A 27,319-nucleotide genomic window follows, 5' to 3' on the forward strand; every position below is an offset into this window, starting at 1 on the left:
GTGTGTTTGTGTGGCCCAACTATCGGTTGTTTTGTTTGTTTTACTTTAAAGCTGAAGCATGTGTGTGTGTGTGCATGTGTGTGGCCCAACTATCTGTTGTTTTCTTTGTTTAACTTTAAAACTGATGTGTGTGTGCCTGTGTGTGTGTGTGTGGCCCAACTATCTGTTTTTTTGTTTGCTTAACTTTAAAACTGATGTGTGTGTGTGTATGTGTGGCCCAACTATCTGTTTTTTGTTTGTTTGTTTAACTTTAAAACTGATGTGTGTGTGTGTATTCGTGTGTGTGTGTGGCCCAACTACCTGTTTTTTTGTTTGTTTGTTTAACTTAAAACTGATGTGTGTGTGTGTGTGTGTGTGGCCAAACTATCTGTTTTTTTGTTTCTTTAACTTTAAAACTGTTCTGTGTGTGTGTGAGTGGGTGTAGTTGTGGCCCAGTTTTCTGTTTTTTTGTTTGTTTATTTAACTTTAAAACTGATCTGTGTTTGTGTGCGTGTGTGGCCGAACTATCTGTTCTTTTCTTTGTTTAAGTTTAAAACTGATGTGATGTGTGTGTGTGTGTGTGTGGCCCTACTATCTGTTTTTTTATTTGATTAACTTTAAAACTGCTCTGTGTGTGTGTGTGTGTGTGTGGCGCATCTATCTGTTTTTTTGTTTGTTTAACTGTAAAACTGATGTGTGTGTGTGTGTGTGGCCTAACTGTTTTTTTGTTTGTTTAACTTTAAAACTGATCTGTGTGTGTCTGTGTGTGTGTCCCAACTACCTGTTTTTTATTTTGTTTCTTTAACTTTAAAACTGGTGTCTGTGTGTGTATGTTGCCCAACTATCTGTTTTTTTTGTTTAACTTTAAAACTGATGTGTGTGTGCGTGTGTGTGTGTGGCCCAACTATCTGTTTTTTTGTTTAACTTTAAAACTGTTGTGTGTGTGGGGGGTGGCCAACTATCTTTTTTTTTGTTTGCTTAACTTTAAAACTGGCCTGTGTGTGTGTGCGTGAGTGTGTGTGGGTGTGGCCCACTTATCGGTTTTCTTGTTTGATTGTTTAACTGTAAAACTGATGTGTGTGTGTGTGTGTGTGTGTGTGGCCCAACTGTTTTTTTGTTTGTTTAACTTTAAAACTGATCTGTGTGTGTCTGTGTGTGTGTCCCAACTACCTGTTTTTTATTTTGTTTGTTTAACTTTAAAACTGGTGTCTGTGTGTATGTGTGTGTATGTGTGGCCCAACTATCTGTTTTTTTTGTTTAACTTTAAAACTGATGTGTGTGTGTGTGTGTGTATGTGTGCGTGGCCCAATTATCTGTTTTTTTGTTTCTTTGTTGAACTTTAAAACTGATGTGTGTGTGTGTGTGTGTGGCCCAACTATCTGTTTTTTTGTTTGTTTAATTTTAAAACTGATCTGTGTGTATGTGTGTGTACGTGTGGCCCAACTATCTGTTTTTTTGTTTAACTTTAAAACTGATGTGTGTGTGTGTGTCTGTGTGGCCCAACTATCTGTTTTTTCGTTTGCTTAACTTTAAAACTGATGTGTGTGTGTGTGTGTGTGTGAGTTGGTATGGGTGTGGCCCACTTATCTGGTTTTTTGTTTGTTTAACTTTAAAACTGGTGTGTGTGTGTGTGTGTGTGTGTGTGGCCCAACTATCTGTTGTTTTCTTTGTTTAAGTTTAAAACTGATGTGTGTGTGCGTGTGTGTGTGTGGCCCAACTATCTGTTTTTTTGTTTAACTTTAAAACTGTTGTGTGTGGGGGGGGTGGCCAACTATCTTTTTTTTTGTTTGCTTAACTTTAAAACTGGCCTGTGTGTGTGTGCGTGAGTGTGTGTGGGTGTGGCCCACTTATCAGTTTTCTTGTTTGATTGTTTAACTGTAAAACTGATGTGTGTGTGTGTGTGTGTGTGTGGCCCAACTGTTTTTTTGTTTGTTTAACTTTAAAACTGATCTGTGTGTGTCTGTGTGTGTGTCCCAACTACCTGTTTTTTATTTTGTTTGTTTAACTTTAAAACTGGTGTCTGTGTGTATGTGTGTGTATGTGTGGCCCAACTATCTGTTTTTTTTGTTTAACTTTAAAACTGATGTGTGTGTGTGTGTGTGTGTGTATGTGTGCGTGGCCCAATTATCTGTTTTTTGGTTTCTTTGTTGAACTTTAAAACTGATGTGTGTGTGTGTGTCTGTGTGTGTGTGTGTGTGGCCCAACTATCTGTTGTTTTCTTTGTTTAACTTTAAAACTCATGTGTGTGTGTGTGTGTGTCCCAACTATCTATTTTTTGTTTGATTAACTTTAAAACTGATGTGTGTATGTTTGTGTGTGTGTGTGGCCCAACTATCTGTTTTTTTGTTTAACTTTAAAACTGCTCTGTGTGTGTGTGTGTGGCCCAACTGTCTGTTTGTTTGTTTAACTTTAAAACTGTTGTGTGTGTGTTTGTGTGACCCAACTATCTGTTTGTTTGTTTCTTTACCTTTGAAACTGATGTGTGTGTGTGTGTGAGTGGGTGTGGGTGTGGCCCACTTCTCTATTTTTTTGTTTGTTTGTTTAACTTTAAAACTGTTGTGTGTGTGTGTGTGTGTGTGTGTGTGGCCCAACTATCTGTTTGTTTGTTTCTTTGTTGAACTTTAAAACTGATGTGTGTGTGTGTGTGTGTGGCCCAACTTTCTGTTTTTTTGTTTGCTTGTTTAACTTTAAAACTCGTGTGTGAGTGTGTGTATGTGTGTGGCCCAACTATCTGGTTTTTGTTTGTTTAACTTTAAAACTGATGTGTGTTTGTGTGTCTGTGTGTGTTTGTGTGCCCAACTATCTGTTTTTTTCTTTAACTTTAAAACTGATATGTGTGTGTGGCCCAACTTTCTGTTTTTTGTTTGTTTGTTTAACTTTAAAACTGATGTGTGTGTGTGTCTCTGTGTGTTTCTGTGCCCAAATATCTGTTTTTTTCTTTGTTTAACTTTAAAACTGATATGTGTTTGTGTGTGTGGCCCAACTTTCTGTTTTTTGTTTGTTTAACTTTAAAACTGAAGTGTGTTTGTGTGTGTGTGTGCGTGTTTGTGGCCCAACTATCTGTTGTTTTCTTTGTTTAACTTTAAAACTGATGTGTGTGTGTGTATATGTGTGTGTGTGTGACCCAGTTATCTGGTTTTTGTTTGTTTGTTTAACTTTAAAACTGATGTGTGTGTGTGTGTGTGTGTGTGGCCAACTATCTGCTTTTTGTTTGTTTAACTTCAAAACTGATGTGTGTGTTTGTATATATGTGTGTGTGGGTGTGTGGCCCCACTATCGGTTGTTTTGTTTGTTTAACTTTAAAGCTGAAGCGTGTGTGTGTGTGTGTATGTGCGTGTGTGTGGCCCAACTATCTGTTGTTTTCTTTGTTTAACTTTAAAACTGATGTGTGTGTGTGTATATGTGTGTGTGTTTGGCCCAACTATCTGTTTTTTGTTTGTTTGCTTAACTTTAAAACTGATGTGTGTGTGTCTGTCTGTGTGTGTTTGTGGCCCAACTATCTGTTTTTTTGTTTGTTTAACTTTAAAACTGGTGTGTGTGTATGTGTGTGTGTGGTTGGCCCACTTATCTGTTTTTTCTTTTTTTGCTTGCCTTTAAAACTGGAGTGTGTGTGTGTCTGTGTGTGGCCCAATTACATGTTTTTTTGTTTGTTTGTTTAACTTTAAAACTGATGTGTGTGTGTGTGTCTGTGTGTGTGTTTGTGGCCCAACTATCTGTTTTTTTGTTTGGTTAACTTTAAAACTGATGTGTGTGTGTGTGTGTCTGTGGCCCAACTATCTGTTTGTTTGTTTCTTTAACTTTGAAACTGATGTGTGTGTGTGTGTGAGTGGGTGTGGGTGTGGCCCACTTATCAGTTTTTTTGTTTGTTTGTTTAACTTTAAAACTGTTGGGTGTGTGTGTGTGTGTGTGTGCGTGCGTGGCCCAACTATCTGTTTTTTTGTTTCTTTGTTGAACTTTAAAACTGATGTGTGTGTGTGTGTGTGGCCCAACTTTCTGTTTTTTTGTTTGCTTGTTTAACTTTAAAACTCGTGTGTGAGTGTGTGTATGTGTGTGGCCCAACTATCTGGTTTTTGTTTGTTTAACTTTAAAACTGATGTGTGTTTGTGTGTCTGTGTGTGTTTGTGTGCCCAACTATCTGTTTTTTTCTTTGTTTAACTTTAAAACTGATATGTGTGTGTGTGTGGCCCAACTTTCTGTTTTTTGTTTGTTTGTTTAACTTTAAAACTGATGTGCGTGTGTGTCTCTGTGTGTTTCTGTGCCCAACTATCTGTTTTTTTCTTTAACTTTAAAACTGATATGTGTTTGTGTGTGTGGCCCAACTTTCTGTTTTTTGTTTGTTTAACTTTAAAACTGAAGTGTGTTTGTGTGTGTGTGTGCGTGTTTGTGGCCCAACTATCTGCTTTTTGTTTGTTTAACTTCAAAACTGATGTGTGTGTGTGTGACCCAGTTATCTGGTTTTTGTTTGTTTGTTTAACTTTAAAACTGATGTGTGTGTGTGTGTGTGTGTGGCCCAACTATCTGCTTTTTGTTTGTTTAACTTCAAAACTGATGTGTGTGTTTGTATATATGTGTGTGTTGGTGTGTGGCCCAACTATGGTTGTTTTGTTTGTTTAACTTTAAAGCTGAAGCCTGTGTGTATATATGTGTGTGTGTGTGGCCCAACTATCTGTTTTTTTGTTTACCTTTAAAACTGATGTGTGTGTGTGTATGTGTGTGTGTGTGGCCCAAAATCTGTTTTTTTGTTTGTTTAACTTTAAAACTGATGTGTGTGTGTGTTTGTGTGTGGCGCAACTATCTGTTTTTTTGTTTGTTTAACTTTAAAACTGATGTGTGTGTGGCCAAACTATCTGTTTTTTTGTTTCTTTAACTTTAAAACTGTTCTGTGTGTGTGTGTGAGTGGGTGTGGTTGTGGCCCACTTTTCTGTTTTTTTGTTTGTTTGTTTAACTTTAAAACTGATCTGTGTTTGTGTGTGTGTGTGGCCGAACTATCTGTTGTTTTCTTTGTTTAAGTTTAAAACTGATGTGTGTGTGAGTGTGTGTGTGGCCCAACTATCTGTTTTCTTGTTTGTTTGTTTGTTTAACTGTAAAACTGATGTGAGTGTGTATGTGTGCGTGTAGCCCAACTATCTGTTTTTTTGTTTAACTTTAAAACTGATGTGTGTGTGTGTGTTTGTGTGCCCAAACTATCTGTTTTTTTGTTTCTTTAACTTTAAAACTGTTCTGTGTGTGTGTGTGAGTGGGTGTGGTTGTGGCCCAGTTATCTGTTTTTTTGTTTGTTTGTTTAACTTTAAAACTGATCTGTGTGTGTGTGTGTGTGGCCCAAATCTCTGTTTTTTTATTTGATTAACTTTAAAACTGCTCTGTGTGTGTGTGTGTTTGTGTGTGGCCCAACTATCTGTTTTTTTGTTTGTTTAACTGTAAAACTGATGTGTGTGTGTGTGTGTGTGTGTGTGTGGCCCAACTATCTGTTGTTTTGTTTGCTTAACTTGAAACAGGCCTGTGTGTGTGCGTGAGTGTGTGTGGGTGTGGCGAACTTATCTGTTTTTTTGTTTGTTTGTTTAACTTTAAAACTGATGTGTGTGTGTGTGTGTGTGTGTGTGGCCCAACTATCTGTTTTATTGTTTGTTTTTTTGTTTAACTTTAAAACTGATGTGTGTCTATGTGTGGCCCAACTATCTGTTTTTTTGTTTGTTTGTTTAACTTTAAAACTGGTGTGTGTGTGTGTCCCAACTCTCTGTTGTTTACTTTGTTTAACTTTAAAACTGATGTGTGTGTGCGTGTGTGTGTGTGTGTGGCCCAACTATCTGTTTTTCTGTTTGTTTACCTTTAAAACTGCTCTGTGTGTGTGTGTGTGTGTGTGGTCCAACTATCTGTTTGTTTAACTTTAAAACTGACGTGTGTGTTTGTGTGTGTGTGTGTGTGTGTTGGCCAAACTGTTTTTTTCTTTCTTTAACTTTAAAACTGATGTGTGTGTCTGTGTGTGTGTCTCACTATCTGTTTTTTTGTTTGTTTGTTTAACTTTAAAACTGATATGTGTTTGTGTGTGTTTGTGTGTATGCCCCAACTACCTGTTTTTTTGTTTGTTTGTTTAGCTTTAAAACTGATGTGTGTGTGCGTGTGGCCCAACTATCTGGTTTTTTTTCTTTGCTTGTTTAGCTTTAAAAGTGGTGTGTGTGTGTGTGTGTGTGTGTGTGTGGCCCAACTTACTGTTTTTTTGTTTGTTTGTTTAACTTTAAAACTGGGGTGTGTGTGTGTGTCCCAACTACCTGTTTTTTTGTTTGTTTGTTTAACTTTAAAACTGTTGTGTGTGTGTGTGTGTGGCCCAACTGGTTTTTTGTTTGTTTAACTTTAAAACTGGTGTGTTTGCGCCGCGTGCGTGGGCGCGCCGTGCGTGGCGCGGCGTGGGGGCGCGCGTGCGTGGGCGCGCGCGTGCGTGGGCGCGCGCGTGCGTGGGCGCGCGCGTGCGTGGCGCGCGCGTGCGTGGCGCGCGCGTGCGTGGGCGCGCGCGTGCGTGGGCCGCGCGTGCGTGGCGCGCGCGTGCGTGGGCGCGCGCGTGCGTGGGCGCGCGCGTGCGTGGGCGCGCGGCGTGGCGCGGGCGCGCGCGCGTGCCTACTCTAAGGCGCTTCAGCCGTATCCGACCGTTTGCTACCCAATGAACTGTAGCCCGCCGTCGTCCTCTGTCCATGTGGTTCTTGAGACAAGAACACTGGAGTGGATTGCCTGTACCCTCCTCCAGGGCATTTTCCCAATCCAGGGATCCAACTGGCATCTCTTAAGTCTCCTGCTTTAGCAGGCGGGTTCTTTACCACTAGTACCACCTGGGAAGCCCTTACTGATGTTTACTGGTTTATAACTCAGGAATACCCAAGAGAAGCGATGTAAAAGGCAAGATATGGTTTGGAGGGGGTGGGGGTAGTTGTATGCAGAACCTTCATGCCCTTTTCAGGTACATTACCCTCTTGATCCTGGGAGCTCCCCAACCGTCTATTTTAACAAGCTCTCCAGGTGATTCTGAGGCACACTCAAGAGTAAGAATTATTACTCTAAGAAGAAGGCTGCCCCCTCCGATAACTAACCAAGATTTTTATCATTATTACAGATTTCATGACTACATGGCTTCTGTCTTGTTGCCTGCCTGAAATTCAAAGCCATCATTTGTTTCTTGAGCCCAGCTGTATGTATGCCCAGTATTGTGACAGAAACAGAAAGAGATAGAGAAACTGCCCTCCAGGATTTCAATGTAGGTGATCCAGAAATAGGGAAAGTTAATTAACTCTACAAGGCCAGATCTAGTCAATGTCAGATGAATTATACAGACAATAAACAAATGTTCTAGGAAATCACAGGAGGGAAATTTCACAATTAGAAGGGGGAGGGCCTGACTAGAAATGGTCACTGCCAAGCCAAGCCCACCCCTCAAAGTAGCTGTAAGTCATTTTCTACAAGGCAATAGAACAGATCTTAGCTGCCTAATTAAGCCCCTGCCTAAAAGGAAATCACAAGATATCTAGGAGTCTGCTTTCGTTTAACAGCTGCCCCTTGAAATAAAAAAAAATGAGAGTGTTTATATCTTTTAAAGTCTTTTGTTTTCTCCCTCCACTGCTTCAATCACTCATAGGAAAGGACAGACAGATATGCACAGTACATAAATGCTTGACAGAAGTAATTATGCAGCACCATTGCCAAGATGTCAAATTAACTATCTAATTTTTCATTGTAGTATGTTTGCATGAAGCTGCTCTAAATGACATTGTGTATTCTCATGGTTGTAAAACAATTCAGGAGAAAAAGAAGTGGATTTTCCATTTGTATTGGTCCACAGTAAACAATGTCTGATAATCATTAGCATTATGGCCCATTTTCCAAATGGTCACAGTGTCATCACATGAGCTAAATTAAGTAGGCTAAATCTAATTCTGGAAGATCCTTAGTGGTACTAACAGGCAGACAGTGATTTCATAAAGGCTAATCGTTCAGCTTATTTAAATTTCATTTTGCCATTATCCATAATAATTACATTATAGGCACAGGTCCCATTTTTATTATCTTAATAGCTCTTTCAAACCAAATGCAAACTGAAAGCATATTTAAAGTGTTGACATGTATAATTATTCACAAGTCTGTGTGGAAGAGATGTTTGGGTAGAATAAACAAGGTTTTTGAAAACAGATGATGATGATTGGGGGAGAGAATGATAACCAAAGGTTGTGTGCTTAACATCTCTTATGTTTGATTCTTAAAGGCTAACTTAAGTGTATACTACTTCAGACATACTCACACACTAACACAGCATATTCATTCTTTTGACTCTTTGAGTATCCCTTCTCCCCCATCTATCCCCATCTCTAGTCAGTACAGACCAGTCTGAGAGCTTCAGCAACTTTCGAGAAGCTCTTGTTGGATATACTGTAACCGATGACTAAACTTTCTTACGTTTCATTATTGGTTCCCCATCCCATTCAAATGCTGCTCTTGTTTGTTCCTGGTTAGCCTCCAAGATGACAGGATTGTGATGCCAAGGGACAGGCCTCTAATTATCCATAATAGTTCCCTCTTTGTCAGTTAGGTGATTTCATCAGACATTTTCCAGACAGAGATCACAGTTGTTCTCTTCTGGGCTGTGAGGGGTGTTTTATAGCTTTGTGTGTGTGTGTCGCTGTTGTCTGTTTTTATGTTAGGGTATACATTCTTGTGATTGAAGAATAAGTAAACATTTTCTTTCTTTGCTTCTTATTCCACAGACATGAGCCAGACACAGGAGCTCCAACTTTTTCTTTAATCGTCAAAATTCCCCTGACCAGAGAGTGGTATAGGAAAAACAAGTCCTGTATTAAGTATTCTAACCCATTACCATTGACAAAGATGCCTTCCTTGACCCAAACTTATTTTTTAGTAAAAGTTGTATATATTTAAGGTATATAACATGATGGTTTGATATAGTCAGGCTCCTCTCAGCTGCCTTCTCAACTAGGCCTCAACTTTGGCCTAAAAAGAACTATAACCTTCAGCACAATTTCATCCACTCTCTACATTAAGAGACTTGAACAAACACCAGCATAGTTTCTATCAATTCAAGGCCATGTCGCTAGGATGATACCAACCTGTTTAAAATGCCTGTCTGAGAAAGTTCAAAAGTGCCAAAAGAATTTACTGTTCATTTCAGCCAAAACCTGACTATAGCCCCCTGATCTTCCTTTTCTCAGAAATTTACTTTAGGAAACTTGTGATTGTAAATCTTTTCTCTGTCCCTTTGAAATGTATCTTTTATAACCCAGGGAAATGTTTCTCAAAGGCCTGGGAGTCATCCCTTTGAAATGTAATCATCAAGAAAGACAGGGCCCCTGTCTCCCAGTCTCTATGGAAGGGTAGGAATCTAACTTTGATAAGCACCAGTTAGCAAACACAGATGTCCTGATCACATTGATTAACTTCCCACCGCACAGATTTCCCTAAGCACTCCTCTGTCCATGGAATTTTCCAGGCTAGAATACTGGAGTGGATAGCTATTTCCTTCTCCAGGGGATCTTCCTGACCCAGAGATTGAACCCACATCTCCTGCCTCTCCTGCACTGGCAGGCAGATTCCTTACCACTGTGCCACCGAGATTTTACTTCCCAGCATTTTAAAGGCCTTTTGTTTCAGTGGATTGAGCTCTGTTCATCTGAATTATCTCTCTTACTTCAGTAGCCTGAATAAAATAGGTTTTGCCACCTCAAACAAAGGTCCAGCTCTGTTTGTCTCCGATGCCATGAACTGACAAGATCAAAATTGTACAGGAGGGTTAAGACATGTGATTTGAGGTAACAGATAAAAGAAGAAATGAAGGTAGAACCAAGGATTTGAAACTCTATGATTTAGGTGTTCATCTTAATTGATTTTTAATTTAGTTACATTTGTTCCCATGAGGTTAAGGTGAAGGCTGGTGGAGAAAGGACAAGGAAAAACCAAGATAAGACTTGAGCACAATAAGAGGATTTGGTTACGGGCTAATGTTTCCAAACTGGGGCTAACCTGAAGGCATCTCAAAGTGTAATGGATATTGCTTTAAGAAATACTATAGCCAGCAATCTGTCACTGACCATAATGGAAAAGAATAAGTGAGACTCAGGTCTTTACATGGGTTGAGAAGTATGTGAAGGGCTGACGCTGACCCAAGTGGATTGGCTTTGGGTAGGAGGGGGTTAATTATGTCTCATGAAGAAAGGTTAAAGCTTGCTGAACCAAGTAGACACTAGAATCCTAAGGACAAAGTCCCTGACTGTGTTGTCACTGTTCTCCATGGAAACAGTTATGTCATGAAGTATAAGTTCTGGTACCACTTGGAAATCAAGTCTTTAGGAGAGTATGGAGGGTTGAGGAAAGCAGCAACATCCTGAGCCAAACTGAAAGGGTCATCACACCATCCAGATTTAGAAGAAAAAGCCACTCCAATGTCTTACAAAATAGCCTATTCTGATACTACAAAGGTAAGGACATCTTCTCCCTTCTTTTTGACTAGCTACTGGGATGTCTTAATGATGAGGTGAAACTACGAAAGGGGCTAAGGCTGCCTCAAATTTTCTTTCATATTTTTATTCAGGATACCCAGAAAGGACTTTAACATTTCTCTATTTCTACATAAATCCAAAGATTTATTGCCACATAACTCTGAATTTCTTATTTCCAAAGGGAAATGAGCTATGAAAATTAATACTGTTTTGCTCAGAGAGGCTGGTGGTCATTCTGTATATGAAAAATACAGACCCCACCACACTGGTAACTAATATGGCTAGATGGTTCTGGAAGTCTAGCCTGAAGAGGAATGAGAAGGGGGATCTTAAGGTGCTGTGAACGTGAAGGGAGGCCTTAAGGATCTGTGAATGTGAAGGGAAGTCTTAAGGAGTTGTGAGTAGGACAAAATATAAAAGAATTATGTGTACCCTTCTGAATAGAACAGAAAAAGATGTGTTGTACAGTAGACAGCTTGATATGCTTTTAACATGGAGGGCTACTGAGTTTGCCAGCCTGCCCCACCTCTGCTGGGTTGCTATGGTTTCAGGCATTATGACTCAACAAACCCTGATGTTACACGCCAGGGTCAAAAGCAGCAGGGAAGGGCCTGGCTCCCTCAGTCTCATCCAACAGCTGACCGGGGTGGCAGCCAGCTGCACGTGCCCAAGAACTTGGCACTGCCCACTTCCATCTCAAGGGGCACATCTCCCTTCTAGGTGGCACATTTTCAGCCGAAGTCTAAACTAACTTCATTATCAAGGTAATGAGTTCATAAATTTTATTTTTTACAGGTTTTTGTTTTTTTTTTTTTTTAGGATTTGGACTTAGGCTATATCCAAATCATGAGGGACCTCTGTGCCTCCCCCTTCTTCTTGAAGGGAGAGTCCAAGATCTTAAGGGAATGAGATGGAGGGGAGTGGGGAGAATGGCAAAGGGTTGAAATGTAGTAGTATCCTGTGAAAGGTTAGCCATCAAAAGATAGTTATTAAAATGTTGAGACTGAGAGAGGCAGAGGGAAGGAGAGAGAGGGAGGGAGGGAGGATGGGAAAGGAGAAAGAGCAGGGAGGAGGGAGGAAGGAGGAGAGAGGGAGGAAAGGAGGGAAGGTGGAAGGGAGGAAGAGAAAGAGGAGGAAAGGAGGGAGAGAAAAGTGTGGGAGGTGTCAAGGGGTTTGAAGGAAGTTGGCAGAGTTTATTCTCTCTTTCAAAAATAAAATTAAACTTTGTCCTATGGGATCAGGGTCTGATCTTCCCTCAGACATTTGTCTCTTAGTTATAGCTATTAGACTGAGTGGTCTCAATGTTCAGAAACTTGTTCTATATGTTAAAATCTTTATTCACTTTACTAGTATTGACCTTGGTCTTCTCCAGTGGCCCTATGTTGTAAGTATCATAGCTGTTAACCTAAGACGTGGGTTAGACTAGGTTTAGTTAAAATTCTGGAGAAGGCAATGGCACCCCACTCCAGTACTCTTGCCTGGAAAATCCCATGGATGGAGGAGCCTGGTAGGCTGCAGTCCATGGGGTTGCTAGGAGTCAGACTTCACTTACAACAGTGAGCGACTTCCCTTTCACTTTTCACTTTCATGCATTGGAGAAGGAAATGGCAGCCCACTCCAGTGTTCTTGCCTGGAGAATCCCAGGGACGGGGGAGCCTGGTGGGCTGCCGTCTGTGGGGTCGCACGGAGTCAGACACGACTGAAGCAACTTAGCAGCAGCAGCAGCAGCAGCTAAAATTCAGTTAAAGGGAATGAGGTGAACTTGACTCCCCTACAGTGTGTAGACTCCCTTTTAAATTTGTTTCCCAGGCTGTCATTTTTCCTGACTGGCATTTTCCCAGGTCAATATGATACTCCCTTGGTTTCAAATAGTTGGTGTGGGGAATCTAAATTAAAGAAGACCATGGACTGAGCTAAAAGATCTTGATCTTCAGGTCCAAACATTTCAGAGTGTCCTTCCCCCATGGCTTACCCTATCAGTTCCCAACCTAAAACTTATATGAAACACAGATGGGTTTCAGAAAGCCCTCCAGGGATTCTTAACAAATTCAGTTTCTTAAAATCATATATTAGACTTTCAGATTTATTTTATTTCTCTTTCCAGATGTCTGATGATATTGACTGGTTACACAGCCGCAGGGGCGTGTGCAAGGTTGATCTCTACAGCCCAACAGGACAACAAGATCAGGACCGGAAAGTGGTAAGACACAAAAATGACTCCTACCAAGGAGTGAAAAGGATTGGTGTATGGGTATAGATATCCTGGAGCCCAGGATAGGCTAATGGATAGTGACCTCTCCAAGGATTCAAGCTCAGTAAGGTCTGTGGGGGATCAGTGAGGTAATGGATCACACAGTCACAATTAAAGGGCGGGGCCAGATGAGTGATGCAAAGGATCTTGGGGCGGGCGGGGGGGGGGCAGGCCAGGGAGGGAGGTTGAGGGGAGTGAGGGGTGGTGGTTGCCTAGTTACCAGCCTTCATTACCTCACACCTCTGAAGTCATAATGATGTTGCCTAGCTACCAGTAAGTTGCCCCAAAGCTGGACTCCATCAGGGGGGCAAAATACTTCATTCTATGTTTCCCAAACTAAGAGTGATTTAAATAGTACTTCATATTTTTTATCATGTTCAAGCACCACTCATACTGTTATTTAATATATATTTCTACAATGTTTTTTTTAATTTATTTATTTTAATTGGAGGCTAATTAAATTACATTATTGTAGTGGTTTTTCCCATACATTCACATAAATCAGCCATGGGTATGTGTGTCCCCCATCCTGAACCCCTCTCCAATCTCCTTCCTCATCCCATCCCTCTGGGTCATCCCAGTGCACCAGCCCTGAGCACCTTACCTCATGCATCGAACCTGGACTGGTGATCTGTTTCATATGTGATAATATACATGTTTCACTAGTATTCTCTCAGATCATTCCACCCTCGCCCTCTCCCACAGAGTCCAATAGACTGTTCTATACATCTGTGTCTCTTTCACTGTATCACATATAGGGTTATCATTACCATCTTTCTAAATTCCATATATATGCATTAGTATACTGTATTGGTATTTTTCTTTCTGACTTACTTCACTCTGTATAATAGGCTCCAGTTTCATCCACCTCACTAGAACTGATTCAAATGTATTCTTTTTAATGGCTGAGTAATATTCCGTTGTGAATATGTACTACAGCTTTCTTATCCATTCATCTGCTGATGGACATCTAGGTTGCCTCCATGTAAACATTGCACTGTGATCATTGGGGTACACGTGTCTCTTTCAATTCTGGTTTCCTCAGTGTATATGCCCAGCAGTGGGATTGCTGGGTCATAAGGCAGTTCTATTTCCAGTTTTTTAAGGAATTTCCACATTGTTCTCCATAGTGGCTGTACTAGTTTGCATTCCCACCAACTGTGTAAAAGGGTTCCCTTTTCTCCACACCCGCTCCAGCATTTACTGCTTGTAGACTTTTGGATAGCAGCCATTCTGACCTGCATGAGATGGTACCTCATTGTGGTTTTGATTTGCATTTCTGATAGTGATGTTGACCATCTTTTCATTTGTTTGTTAGCCATGGTGGGATGTATGTCTTCCTTTGAGAAATGTCTGTTTAGTTCTTTGGCCCATTTTTTGATTGGGTCATTTATTTTTCTGGAATTGAGCTGCAGGAGTTGCTTGTATATTTTTGAGATTAATTCTTTGTCAGCTGCTTCGTTTGCTATTATTTTCTCCCATTCTGAAGGCTGTCTTTTCACCTTGCTTAGAGTTTCCTTCGTTGTGCAAAAGCTTTTAAGATTAATTAGGTCCCATTTATTTATTTTTGCTTTTATTTCCATTACTCTGGGAGGTGGGTCATAGAGGATCCTGCTGTGGTTTATGTCAGAGAGTGTTTTGCCTATGTTTTCCTCTAGGAGTTTTATAGTTTCTGATCTTACATTTAGATTTTTAATCCATTTTGAGTTTATTTTTGTGTATGGTGTTAGAAAGTGTTCTAGTTTCATTCTTTTTAGCATGGTTTTCTTTTCAGTTTTATTCATTTATTTACTTTACTTTACAATATTGTATTGGTTTTGCCATATATTGACATGAATCCACCATGGGTGTACATGTGTTCCCGTCTTGTTGACCAGTTTTCCCAGCACCACTTGTTAAAAAGATTATCTTTAAAGAGATTGTATATTCTTGCCTCCTTTGGCAAAGATAAGGTGCCCATAGGTGCGTGGATTTATCTCTGGGCTTTCTATTTTGTTCCATTGATCTATATCTCTGTCTTTGTGCCAGTACCATGCTGTCTTGATGACTGTGGCTTTGTAGTAGATCCTGAAGTCAGGCAGGTTGATTCCTCCAGTTCCTTTCTTCTTTCTCAAGATTGCTTTGGCTATTCGAAGTTTTTTGTATTTCCAAACAAATTGTGAAATTATTTATTCTAGCTCTCTGAAAAATACCATTGGTAGCTTGATAGGGATGGCATTGAATCTATAGATTGCTTTGGGTAGTATACTCATTTTCACTCTATTGATTCTTCCAATCCATGAACACAGTATATTTCTCCATTAGTGTCCTCTTTGATTTCTTTCACCAGTGTTTTATAGTTTTCTATATATAGGTCTTTTGTTTCTTTCAGTTCAGTTCAGTTCAATTCAGTCGCTCCGTCGTGTCTGACTTTTTGCGACCCCATGAATTGCAGCACACCAGGCTTCCTTATCCATCACCAACTCCTGGAGTTCACTCAGACTCACATCCATCGAGTCAGTGATGCCATCCAGCCATCTCATCCTCTGTCGTCCCCTTCTACTCCTGCCCCCAATCCCTCCCAGCATCAGAGTCTTTTCCAATGAGTCAACTCTTCGCATGTTTCTTTAGGTAGATATATTTCTGCTGCTAAGTCACTAGTCGCAGCTGACCCTGTGCGACCCCATAGATGGCAGCCCACCAGACTCCCCCATCCCTGGGATTCTCCAGGCAAGAACACTGGAGTGGGTTGCCATTTCCTTCTCCAGTGCATGAAAGTGAAAAGTGAAAGTGAAGTTGCTCAGTTGTGTCCAACTCTTAGTGACTCCATGGATTGCAGGCCACCAGGCTCCTCCATCCATGGGATTTCCCAGACAAGAGTACTGGAGTGGGGTGCCATTGCCTTCTCCGAGATATATTCCTAAGTATTTTATTCTTTTTGTTGCAATGATGAATGGAATTGTTTCCTTAATTTCTCTTTCTATTTTCTCATTATTAATGTATAGGAATGCAAGGGTTTCTGTGTGTTGATTTTAAATCCTAAAACTTTACTATATACATTGATTAGCTCTAGTAATTTTCTGGTGGAGTCTTTAGGGTTTTCTATGTAAAGGATCATGTCATCTGCAAACAGTGAGAGTTTTACTTCTTCTTTTCCAATTTGGATTCCTTTTACTTCTTCTTCTGCTCTGATTGCTGTGACCAAAACTTCCAAAACTATGTTGAATAGTAGTGGTGAAATTGGGCACCATTGTCTTGTTCATGACTTCAGGGGAAATGCTTTCAATTTTTCACCGTTGAGAATAATGTTTGCTGTGGGTTTGTCATATATAGCTTTTGTTATGTTGAGGTATGTTCCTTCTATTCCTGCTTTCTGGAGAGTTTTTATCATAAATGGATGTTGAATTTTGTCAAAGGCTTTCTCTCCATCTATTGAGATAATCATATGGCTTTTATTTTCCAATTCATTAATGTGGTGTATTACATTGATTGATTTGCAGATATTGAAGAATCCTTGCATCCCTTGGATAAAGCCCACTTGGTCATGATGCATGATCTTTTTAATGTGTTGTTGGATTCTGATTGCTAGAATTTTGTTAAGGATTTTTGCGACTATGTTCATCAGTGATATTGGCCTTTAGTTTTCTTTTTTTGTGGCATCTTTGTCAGGTTTTGGTATTAGGGTGATGGTGGCCTCATAGAATGAGTTTGGAAATTTACCTTCATCTGCAATTTTCTGGAAGAGTTTGAGCAGGATAGGCACTAGCTCTTTAAATTTTTGGTAGAATTCAGCTGTGAAGCTGTGTGGCTTTTGTTTGCTGGAAGATTTCTGATTACAGTTTCAATTTCCATGCTTGTGATGGGTCTGTTAAGGTTTTCCATTTCTTCCTGGTTCAGTTGTACTTTTCTAAGAATTTGTCCATTTCTTCCACGTTGTCCATTTTATTGGCATATAATTGCTGATAGTAGTCTCTTACGATCCTCTGTATTTCTGTGTTGTCTGTTGTGATCTCTCCATTTTCATTTCTGATTTTGTTGATTTGATTTTTCTCCCTTTGTTTCTTGATGAGTCTGGCTAATGGTTTGTCAATTTTATTTATCTTCTCAAAGAACCAGCTTATGGCTTTGTTGATTTTTGCTAAAGGTCTCTTTTATTTCTTTTGCATTTATTTCTGCCCTAATTTTTAAGATTTTTTTCTTTCTACTAACCCTGGGGTTCTTCATTTCTTCCTTTTCTAGTTGCTTTAGGTGTAGAGTTAGGTTATTTATTTGATTTTTTTCTTGTTTCTTGAGGTATCCCTATATTTCTATGAACCTTCCCTTTAACACTACTTTTACAGTGTCCACAGGTTTTGGGTTGTTGTGTTTTCATTTTCATTTGTTTCTATGCATATTTTGACTTCTTTTTTTATTTCTTCTGTGATTTGTTGGTTATTCAGCAGCGTATTGTTCAGCCTCCATAAGTTGGCATTTTTAATAGTTTTTCTCCTGTAATTGACTTCTAATCTTACTGCATTGTGGTCTGAAAAGATGCTTGGAATAATTTCAATTTTTTTGAATTTACCAAGGCTAGATTTATGGCCCAAGATGTGATCTATCCTGGAGAAGGTTCTGTGTGCACTTGACAAAAAGGTGAAATTCATTGTTTTGGGGTGAAATGTCCTATAGATATCAATTAGGTCTAACTGGTCCATTGTATCATTTAAAGCTTGTGTTTCCTTGTTAATTTTCTGTTTAGTTGATATATCCATAGGTGTGAGTGCGGTATTAAAGTCTCCCACTATTATTGTGGTATTGTTAACTTCCCCTTTCATACTTGTTAGCATTTGCCTTACATATTGTGGTGCTCCTATGTTGGGTGCATATATATTTATAATTGTTATATCTTCTTCTTAGATTGATCCTTTGATTATTATGTAGTGTTCTTCTTTGTCCCTTTACATAGTGTTTGTTTTAAAGTCTATTTTATCTGATATGAGTATTGCTACTCCTGCATTTTTTTTTGGTCTCCATTTGCATGAAATATTTTTTTCCAGCTCTTCACTTTCAGTCTGTATGTGTCCCTTGTTTTGAGATGGGTCTCTTTTAGACAGCATATATAGGGGTCTTGTTTTTTATCCATTCATCCAGTCTTTGTCTTTTGGTTGGGCCATTCAACCCATTTACATTTAAGGTAATTATTGGTAAGTATGATCCCGTTGCCATTTACTTTGTTGTTTTGGGTTTGAGTTTATACACCATTTCTGTGTTTCCTGTCTAGAGAAGATCCTTTAGCATTTGTTGGATAACTGGTTTGGTGATGCTGAATTCTCTCAGCTTTTGCTTGTCTGCAAAGCTTTTGATTTCTCCTTCATATTTGAATGAGATCCTTGCCGGATACAGTAACCTGGGTTGCAGGTTTTTCTCTGTCATCACTTTGAGTATGTCCTGCCATTCCCTTCTGGCCTGAAGAGTTTCTATTGAAAGATCAGCTGTTATCTTTATGGGAATCTACTTGTGTGTTATTTGTTGTTTTTCCCTTGCTGCTTCTAATATTTGTTCTTTGTGCTTGATCTTTGTTGATTTGATTAATATGTGTCTTGGGGTGTTTCACCTTAGGTTTATCCTGTTTGTGACTCTCTAGGTTTCTTGGACTTGGGTGACTATTTCCGTCCCCATTTTAGGGAAGTTTTCAACTATTATCTCCTCAAGTATTTTCTCATGGCCTTTCTTTTTGTCTTCTTCTTCTGGGACTCCTATGATTAGAATGTTGGGGTGTTTAAAATTGTTCCAGAGATTCCTGAGGTTGTCCTCATTTCTTTTAATTGTTTTTTCTTTTTTCCTCTCTTCTTCATTTATTTCTACCATTCTATCTTCTACCTCACTTATCCTGTCTTTTGCCTTCGTTATTCTACTGTTGGTTCCCTCCAGAGTGTTTTTGATCTCATTTATTACATTATTCATTATTGATTGACTCTTTTTTATTTCGTCTAGGTCCTTGTTAAACCTTTCTTGCATCTTTTCAATCCTTGTCTCCAGGCTATTTATCTGTAACTCCATTTTGTTTTCAAGATTTTGGATCATTTTTATTATCATTATTCTAAATTCTTTTTCAGGTAGACTACCTATCTCCTCCTCTTTTGTTTGGTTTGGTGGGCATTTACCATGTTCCTTTACCTGCTGAGTAGTTCTCTGCCTTTTCATCTTGTTTAGATTGCTGTGTTTGGGGATGGCCTTTCTGTATTCTGGCAGTTTGTGGTTGCTCTTTATTGTTGAGCTTCCTCCCTGTGGGTGGGGTTGGACCAGTGGCTTGTCAAGGTTTCCTGGTTAGGTAAACTTCCATTGGTGTTCTGGTGGGTGGAGCTGTATTTCTTCTCTGGAGTGCAATGAAGTGTTGAGTAGTGAGTTTTGAGATGTCTATGGGTTTGGTGTGACTTTGGGTAGCCTGTATACCGAAGCTCAGGGCTATGTTCCTGTGTTGCTAGAGAATTTGCATGGCATGTCTTGCTCTGGAACTTGTTGGCTCTTGGGTGGTTCTTGGTTTCAGTGTAGGTATGGAGGCTTTTGGATGATCTCTTATCGATTAATGTTCCCTGGAGTCAGGAGTTCTTTGGTGTTTTCAGGTTTTGGGCTTAACCCTCCTGCCTCTGGTTTTCAGTCTTGTTCTTACAGTAGCCTCAAGACTTCTCCATCCATACAGCACTGATGATAAAACATCTACGTTAATGGTGAAAAGATTCTCCACAGTGAGGGACACCCAGAGAGGGTCAGAGTTACATGGAGAAGAGATGAGGGAGGAGGCAGATAGAGGTGACCAGGAGGAGAAGAGGGGGAATCAAAAGGGGAGAGAACAATCTAGCTAGTAATGAATTCCCTATGTGCTCTCCACAATCCAGAACCCTCTGAAAGGTTCATGGAGTTACATAGAGAAGAGAAGAGGGAGGAAGGAGATAGAGGTGACTAGGAGGAGAAAAGGGGGAATCAAAAGGAGAGAGACAGATCTAGGTAGTAATCAATTCCTTAAGTGTTCTCCACAGCCTGGAACACCCACAGATTCACAGGGTTGGGTAGAGAAGAGAAGAGGGAGGGAAGAGATAGAAGTGACTTGGGGGAGGAAAAAAAAGAGTCAAAAGGGGGAGAGAGCAATCAAACCAGTAATCACACTCCTAAGTAAAAATGGGTACTCAAGATTGGATTCTTAAAGATTCAAATTTGATAACAAATACCACAAAGCAAAGATTAAAAATTTAAAGTAGAGGTTATACTCTCAAAAGTACAATATTAAAAAAACAAGACAATATCACAAAATTATAGAAAATATATATGAAGTTTGCTTTAAAAATAGGGTCTTTTTTTTCTTTTGCAAGGTAATAGTAGGTTACAAAAATGAAAATTAAAGGAGTAATAGAGAACTTAAAGTTTTTAAAAAATGTTAATTAAAAAATGATAATAGTACAAATATATCTAGAAATTTTCTCTGGAGCTGTTGTGAGCAGTGTGGGGTCAGTTCAGTTTCATATAGTTCCTTGTTCCAGCTTATACTTCTCAAGGTCTATAGGCCCCTTCCTATGTAGTCAGTGCTAACTACAGGGTTTTAATCTGTTGCACCTGTCACTTCCAAGACGATTCCCTCTATTTATTTTGGCTTCTTCTGTTTGCAAGGGGGTATAGCTCGGGGGTAGAGCATTTGGCTGCAGATCAAGAGGTCCCCAGTTCATATCCGAGTGCCCCCTGGTGGCTTGCTTTATAGGGGCCCAGTGGCTCAGACAGTAAAGCATCTGCCCACAATGCGGGAAACCCGGGTTTGATTCCTGGGTCGAGAAGATCCCCTGGAGAAGGAAATGGCAATCCACTCCAGCACTCTTGCCTGGAAAATCCCATGGACAGAGGAGCCTGATAGGCTACAGTCCATGGGGTTGCAAAGAGTCGGACACGACTGAGTGACTTCACTTTCACTTCTGTTTGCAGGTCTCTTTAGTGTCTAATTTCCACCCTGACACAAGGGGGCGAAGGTGGTCACTTATTTAGGCTCACTTGTTCAGTTTTGCTGTGGGGAGGGAGGAACACTGCAAACAAATATCACTGGTGTGTGTGGGGAGTGCTCAGTGTCTCGGCCACACTGGGTTTGCACCCACTCACAGCATATGTGCTTTTCCAGTCTACACTGCTAAGGCTTTAGGTTACTCTGCAGTGGAACTGAAGCAGGCCCTGGGTTACATGCACTTCCCAGGTCTAAGTCACTCAGGTTCAGGTTCTCAGGTATTCCACAAAGGCACAGACTTGGTTGGGTCTGCGTTTTGTTCCCTTCCCATTTTGTTCCCCTCCTAAGACCGAGTAGCTCAGACAACGAGGTGCTTGGTGAGCACACTCTCCCCAGGTGCGGTGCATCTTATCACCTCCCTGGTCCCAGCCGCTGGATTTCCTCGGTGGCAATGGGCACACCCTCTCAGGTATGCTGTGTGTCTCTTCTGGGGAGCTGATCTCTGGCTACAACCCTCCCGGCAGATGTTAACCATCCAGAATCCCAGGAAGTCTTGGTTAGCTACTGGAAGCCTGCTTGCAGTTTGGTAGAGGATGCCATCTTTGGGGCCAAGTTTGCCCCTTTCCGGCTCTAGCTGCTGCCCACCTGTCTCCCTGCCTCCAGCGGGGTATGGGCCGATCCACAGCCAGCTAGCTCTCCTCTGGTATTCACTCAGTCCTTTGTTCTCCTTTCAAAGACAATGGGCTGCCTTTCTGGGTGCTTGGTGTCCTCTGCCAGAGTGAAGACGTTGTTTTGTGGAATTTGTTCAGCGTTCAAACGGCCTTTCAATGAATTTGTCGGGGAGAAAGTGGTCTCCCTGTCCTATATTCCTCTACCATCTTAACCGCCTCCTCTACAATGTTTTAAAAATTGATTTACACTTAAAAATTACCATCACTCTAAGCACTGTTATCCATAATATGATAGATTTGATAATCTAGTATGTATTTTCCTAATGAATAACAATTTAAAAGTACCTATTAAATACAAAAATTCTTATCCATGGGCCATCTAAAATCTATGTTATCAATAGTAAAAACACCACATTTTGGCAACAGTAGAAAGTGCTCCAAACTGAGAGCCAGTTATAATACAAGTTCTGCCTTTGAGTTTATGTCAGTTGGGCAAATCATCTCTCCTTTTGGTTTTCTCAACAAATGTGGGTGCTGTATTTTGAACTCTCTCTCTTTAACAAGTAAGTATTCTCACTTAGGAAATGTAGTAACATTAAGATTCTGTCTGCCTAATAAAAATTTGTCTGTTGTTTATTGCATACTTAACTATATCCAGGCACTCTCCTAAAAGTTTTACACACACTATTTCAATCAATTCTCACAAGAACTGATAAGGTAGGTGCTGCTATCATCTTCCAGCGAAATTAAGGCCTTTTCTCTGGAATTTTTCTAAATTAACCTTCCTAATTTGATGCAGATATGCTTTGTCGATGTGTCTACCTTGAGCGTTGAAGATAAAGATTCTAAGGTGGGTACACTCTCCTCCCCTCAGAGTTGCAATGGGCGGGAAACTGCCAAGAAGGGTTATCAGTGACAGCATGAGAAAGGGAGAGGTTGTGACAGAGGGTGGAAAGGTGGTGGGAACTCAGGTGGGAAGCCATCATTCTTGCCTTGAAGTAGTAGCCTAGGGGGCCAGATTGAAAAAAAATCTCAAAACAAATTTTCACAAGAATCTTGTCTCTTAATTCCATAGGATGCTGCTGGTTGTAGTTCAGAAGGTGACTTAAACCTGGAGAATCTAGAAGAAAAAGAAATTATTGTGATCAAGGATACTGAGAAGCAAGACCAGTCTAAGGTATAGACAGCCTCTGAGTGTAACCTTTCTCATTCCCAGAGCTCACTGCTGAATCTGAGGGCTCTGGTTCAGAGATAGTAAGAGAACTATTGTCAAATAGACTGAAAAATTTAATACTATGGCATTCTAGAGAACACATGCCTAAGTTCAGAGTCACGGTAAGCTCAATGCCCACAGTAAGTTCACAGTATCTCACAATGACGCTAATCACAGAGGCTCAGAATGCCCTTTCTTGATTTCAAGTAGCTCCTGCGAATAGAATCTTGCTGTGCTTTTCTTAACAAAGACATGGGCTTATAAGCAAGATCGTTTGCAATGTTCTTTGCTGGTTTGTAATGGACTTGTGTGTCTCACATTGCCCAGTGTCCAAAACAATAGAGAAGATATGGAGAAGAGAGAATCCACAACAGTCAAACACTGTAGTTGCCTGGTCTCCACCCTGTTGTCTAAGAGATTACCTAGGCTAGTGGGTACCATAAAGTTTGAATCAATTATATTTGCATACCACTATCACATATGGAATTCTTTTATTTTTGTGTAAATATCCCAAATTACACCTGGTAAGCTGGTTTGGGGTAGGCATTAGCACACATGATAATTCTCACAGTCCTAGAAGCCTAGAGTAGCTGATAATTGGAACAAGATATTTGGTTTCAGTGCAAAAGAGTTAAATATTCCTTGTTGTGTGTTCCTAGGCTCATATTGTAATCAGAAACATCATTTCTGACCCCAGATGCCTTTGAAGCATTTTTTACATGTACTATGATGAAAGTGGACTCTAAGGAAGGGAAAACCAGTTATAAAATATTCTCCAAAGGGTTTTGGGTTCAGTTAAGGGTGGCCGACTTCACTTTGGGGTCTTAGTAGAAGGATACACCTGGTGTTTGTTTTTAAAAGAGGAGCCCATATTTACAACACACAATGTAGGTCTCCTTGATTGTAACTTAAGCTACATGTGGCAGTGACAAGCATATTAAGAGACACATTGATATACATGCATATTTTTACATTCACACACATGTACTGAATATTCATACTACCATGCACATGTTAGCCTATACAGATGACATAATACAATGAGTATGATGTCAGCACATTATGACACATGTTACACACAGTGACATCACACATGTGCACTGACACACATATGCACACATACACACAGGCACATTTTCACACACAATATAAACTGACACATTCACACTCATGAGTTGATATGTTAATGTGCATATACACACACAGCAGAGACACTGACACATTTTTGACATATATTGTGATAAATTCACATACTCAAATGAAATAGACAAATTTATTGATAACACTTATATGTAGTTAAATGTACAAATGTATATACCCTAAGCTTTTGTCACTGCCACTTGTTCTTGAATGTATATTAATGTATATAATTGTGGGTTATGTGCCCATGAAAATTCTAAAGGCCAAATCCTTAATCTGTGCAACTTCAGAGATATATTTTCTAAATAGAGGAAAGAAGTACCTATCCAAACTCTTATGGATGGGTGTTGTTCTTTTTTTAGACGGAGGGATCAGTGTGCCTTTTCAAACAAGCTCCTTCTGATCCTTTAAGTGTCCTCAATTGGCTTCTAAATGATCTTCAAAAGTACGCCCTAGGTTTCCAACATGCATTGAGCCCCTCAGCCTCCAGTTGTAAACATAAAGTAGGAGAAACAGAGGGAAGCTGTCAAAAATTGCCTTCTGGGAACTGCTACAGCATCTATGCCGATCACCTGAACATGGATTATGTGAAAAACGAACCTCAGAGCCTACGTCTGGAAATGACAGCCGCCAAAAACACCAACAATAACCAGAGTCCTTCTACTCCACCAGGCAAATCTCCTAGTAATCAGAGAGCAGTTAACTCCCCTGATGGAGAATGTTCTATGGATGATCTCTCCTTCTATGTCAATCGATTATCTTCTCTGGTAATCCAGATGGCCCGTAAGGAAATCAAGGAGAAGTTAGAAAATGGGAGCAAATGTCTTCATCATTCGATCTATCCACCCAATGGGGACAAAGGGAAAAACAGCCCTCGCAGTGCTGTGAGCAAGATTGCTTCTGAAATGGCCCATGACGCTGTAGAAGTGACCTCTGCAGAAATGCGGGGCACTGGGGAGGAGTGTAGGGATGGTGGTCGAAAAACCTTTCTGTATAGTGAATTATCCAATAAGAACAAAGGTGGAGACAAACAAATGTGCCAAAGAGACAGCAAAGAATTTGCAGATTCCATCAGCAAAGGACTCATGGTTTATGCCAATCAAGTGGCATCTGATATGATGGTTTCTGTTATGAAGACCTTGAAAGTTCATAGCTCTGGGAAACCAATTCCAGCTTGTGTGGTCCTGAAGAGGGTGCTATTGAAACATACCAAAGAAATTGTGTCAGATTTGATTGACTCCTGCATGAAGAACCTACATAACATCACTGGGGTCCTGATGACCGACTCAGACTTTGTCTCAGCTGTCAAGAGGAATCTGTTCAATCATGGGAAACAAAATGCTGCTGATATCATGGAGGCTATGCTGAAACGTTTGGTCAGTGCTCTTCTTGGTGAAAAAAGGGAAACTAAGTCTCAGTGTTTGTCATATGCATCCTTGAAAGCCGGGTCCCATGATGCCAAGTGCAAAAACCAAAGTCTTGAATTTTCAGCTATGAAGGCTGAGATGAAAGGAAAGGACAAATGTAAAGTGAAGCAAGAGGAATGCAAGTCTTTGACCAGTGCTGAGAAAGTCAGTGAACATATTCTCAAGGAGAGCCTGACTATGTGGAACCAAAAGCAGTGTAATCAAGGCAAGATGCCTAGCAAAACCTGTCCCCATAAGGAGGAAAAGAGAGAGAAGATCAGCCCTTCCACAGATTCACTGGCAAAGGACTTGATTGTCTCTGCCCTTATGCTGATCCAGTACCATCTGACCCAGCAGGCCAAGGGCAAAGAGGCATGTGAAGATGACTGTCCATCTGGTAGCATGAGCTATATGACCCAGAGTGCCCAATATGAAAAGTGCGGAGGTAGCCAAAATGCCAAGGCACTTTCAATGAAACATCTAGAAACTCGTGGAGCACCTGGACCATCCACCTCTCTGAAGGACAATCAACATCTGGATTCCCAGAAGCTGGATATGTCAAACATGGTTCTATCACTTATTCAAAAACTGCTTAATGAGAGCCCCTTCAACTGTGAAGATCTGTGTGAAGGTGAGAACAAACATTCCGAGGTCAGGACAAACAAATCAACCTCCATGTTCAAGAAGTCTGACAGAGAGGAAGAACAAAGCCAGGACAATCGAGAAGTTGACTTTGTCAGTGGGATGAAGCAAGTGAACCGACAATTTATAGATCAGCTGGTAGAATCTGTGATGAAGCTGTGCCTTATCATGGCTAAGTACAGCAACAACGGGGCAGCCCTCACTGATTTGGAAGAACAAGCATCCTCATCCAACAACTCTAATTTTTACCAGGCCAGTGGCTCCAGATGTAGTCATGAAGCTGGGATTTCTCAGAGCTCCCAAGACTCTAATGGACCTGAAGTCATCGTCAATAATCAATGCTCAACAAGCAGCTTGCAAAGGCAGCTCCAAGCCGTCCTGCAGTGGATTGCAGCCTCACAATTTAATGTACCCATGCTCTACTTCATGGGAGATGATGATGGACAACTGGAGAAGGTAAGCGATAGCGACACAACAAGGAACAAGAAGAAAGGGGGCTGGAATGGGTAGGGGCAGGGAGGCAGTATTGTACTCAGAGCAGTGCATTCTTTTTTCAGTCTATCTTTTCAGCCTTTAATCCAAGAATCATAGGCAGAAAGATGGGTGGGGTGTAGGTGACTTTCTCCCTCTGGGTCCTGGCTCTAAAAGCATCACATGATTCAAGCTATCTCTGCTCTCTCACAGCTTCCTGAAGTTTCGGCTAAGGCAGCAGAGAAGGGGTACAGCGTAGGAGATCTTCTTCAAGAGGTCATGAAGTTTGCCAAGGAACGACAACTGGATGAAGCCGTGGGAAACATGGCTAGAAAACAACTGCTAGACTGGCTGCTCGCTAACTTGTGAGCCAACAACTCCTTTGCCTCCTCTCCCTCTCCGTTTACTCCTTGCCCCCAGCAGCATTCCATCCCAGCTGAAACACCCCTACCATCAAGCCAGTGAACTGCACTCTACATGATTGTATTTCCCAATACATCAGCAGTTGGACTGTGCAAATACAGGGTGTCCCAACAAGCTGGGAAAGAAAATGAATAAAAAAAAAATTAAGAAAAAATGGTGCCAGTGTTTTCTTGGTCAGATATATCTAAGGCAATTGGGTCCAGTTTCAAGGAATGATGATACAGTGTTGGACTTGTGTCCATATCTCACCCTGGTTTATTTTCTAAGCAACCAAGACACAAGGGTATAACCCATGTCCAAGTTCCTAAGTCATTTGTCTTATCCAAATCTCAGTCCACAAGTTATTTAGAGGTTTGCCACCATGGCCTCCCTGTTCTTCCAGAATTATGCATATAATTTGATAATCCCCCTTATAATCCCAAGAATGCAGATTTCTTGATCACTTTTAAGAGTTTGAAGATAGGAGCCTAGATGAAAAACAAACTTCAGAAAGTATATTACTCATGCACACACATACACTCCCAGGGTCCACTACACATGGCTAAATCCCACCCAGAACTACATCAGGATCCAATCCTTCCCTACACACAAAGCTTCCTTACAAGTCATTTCCTTCAACTGATGAGATTTCCTTGTTTTACAGCAGTTTGAAAAAAATTTGCAGCGAACAAAGGTATAGAATGATAAATTCTTCACA

General features: G+C 40.5%; 1 protein-coding gene across 6 annotated transcripts in view; it reads left to right on the forward strand.

The window, feature by feature from the left end:
- Nucleotides 1-26,935, forward strand: part of AKAP4 (A-kinase anchoring protein 4) — a 37,474-nt gene extending 10,539 nt beyond the window's left edge. For 2 of the 6 annotated variants that reach the window (XM_018043993.1, XM_018043992.1), the window contains exons 2-8: nucleotides 7,079-7,219; nucleotides 8,721-10,445; nucleotides 12,571-12,666; nucleotides 22,127-22,177; nucleotides 22,403-22,504; nucleotides 24,043-26,184; nucleotides 26,413-26,935. In XM_018043993.1, the coding sequence (XP_017899482.1) occupies nucleotides 10,410-10,445; nucleotides 12,571-12,666; nucleotides 22,127-22,177; nucleotides 22,403-22,504; nucleotides 24,043-26,184; nucleotides 26,413-26,568 (2,583 nt within the window). In that variant the 5' untranslated portion in view covers nucleotides 7,079-7,219; nucleotides 8,721-10,409 and the 3' untranslated portion in view covers nucleotides 26,569-26,935. The other 4 variants (XM_005700732.3, XM_013976478.2, XM_013976477.2 and 1 more) reach the window with 4 other exon arrangements.
- The last annotated feature ends 384 nt before the right edge of the window (nucleotides 26,936-27,319 follow it).

The sequence above is a fragment of the Capra hircus genome (assembly GCF_001704415.2).
Source record: "Capra hircus breed San Clemente chromosome X unlocalized genomic scaffold, ASM170441v1, whole genome shotgun sequence".
Classification (NCBI taxonomy): Eukaryota; Metazoa; Chordata; class Mammalia; order Artiodactyla; family Bovidae; genus Capra; species Capra hircus.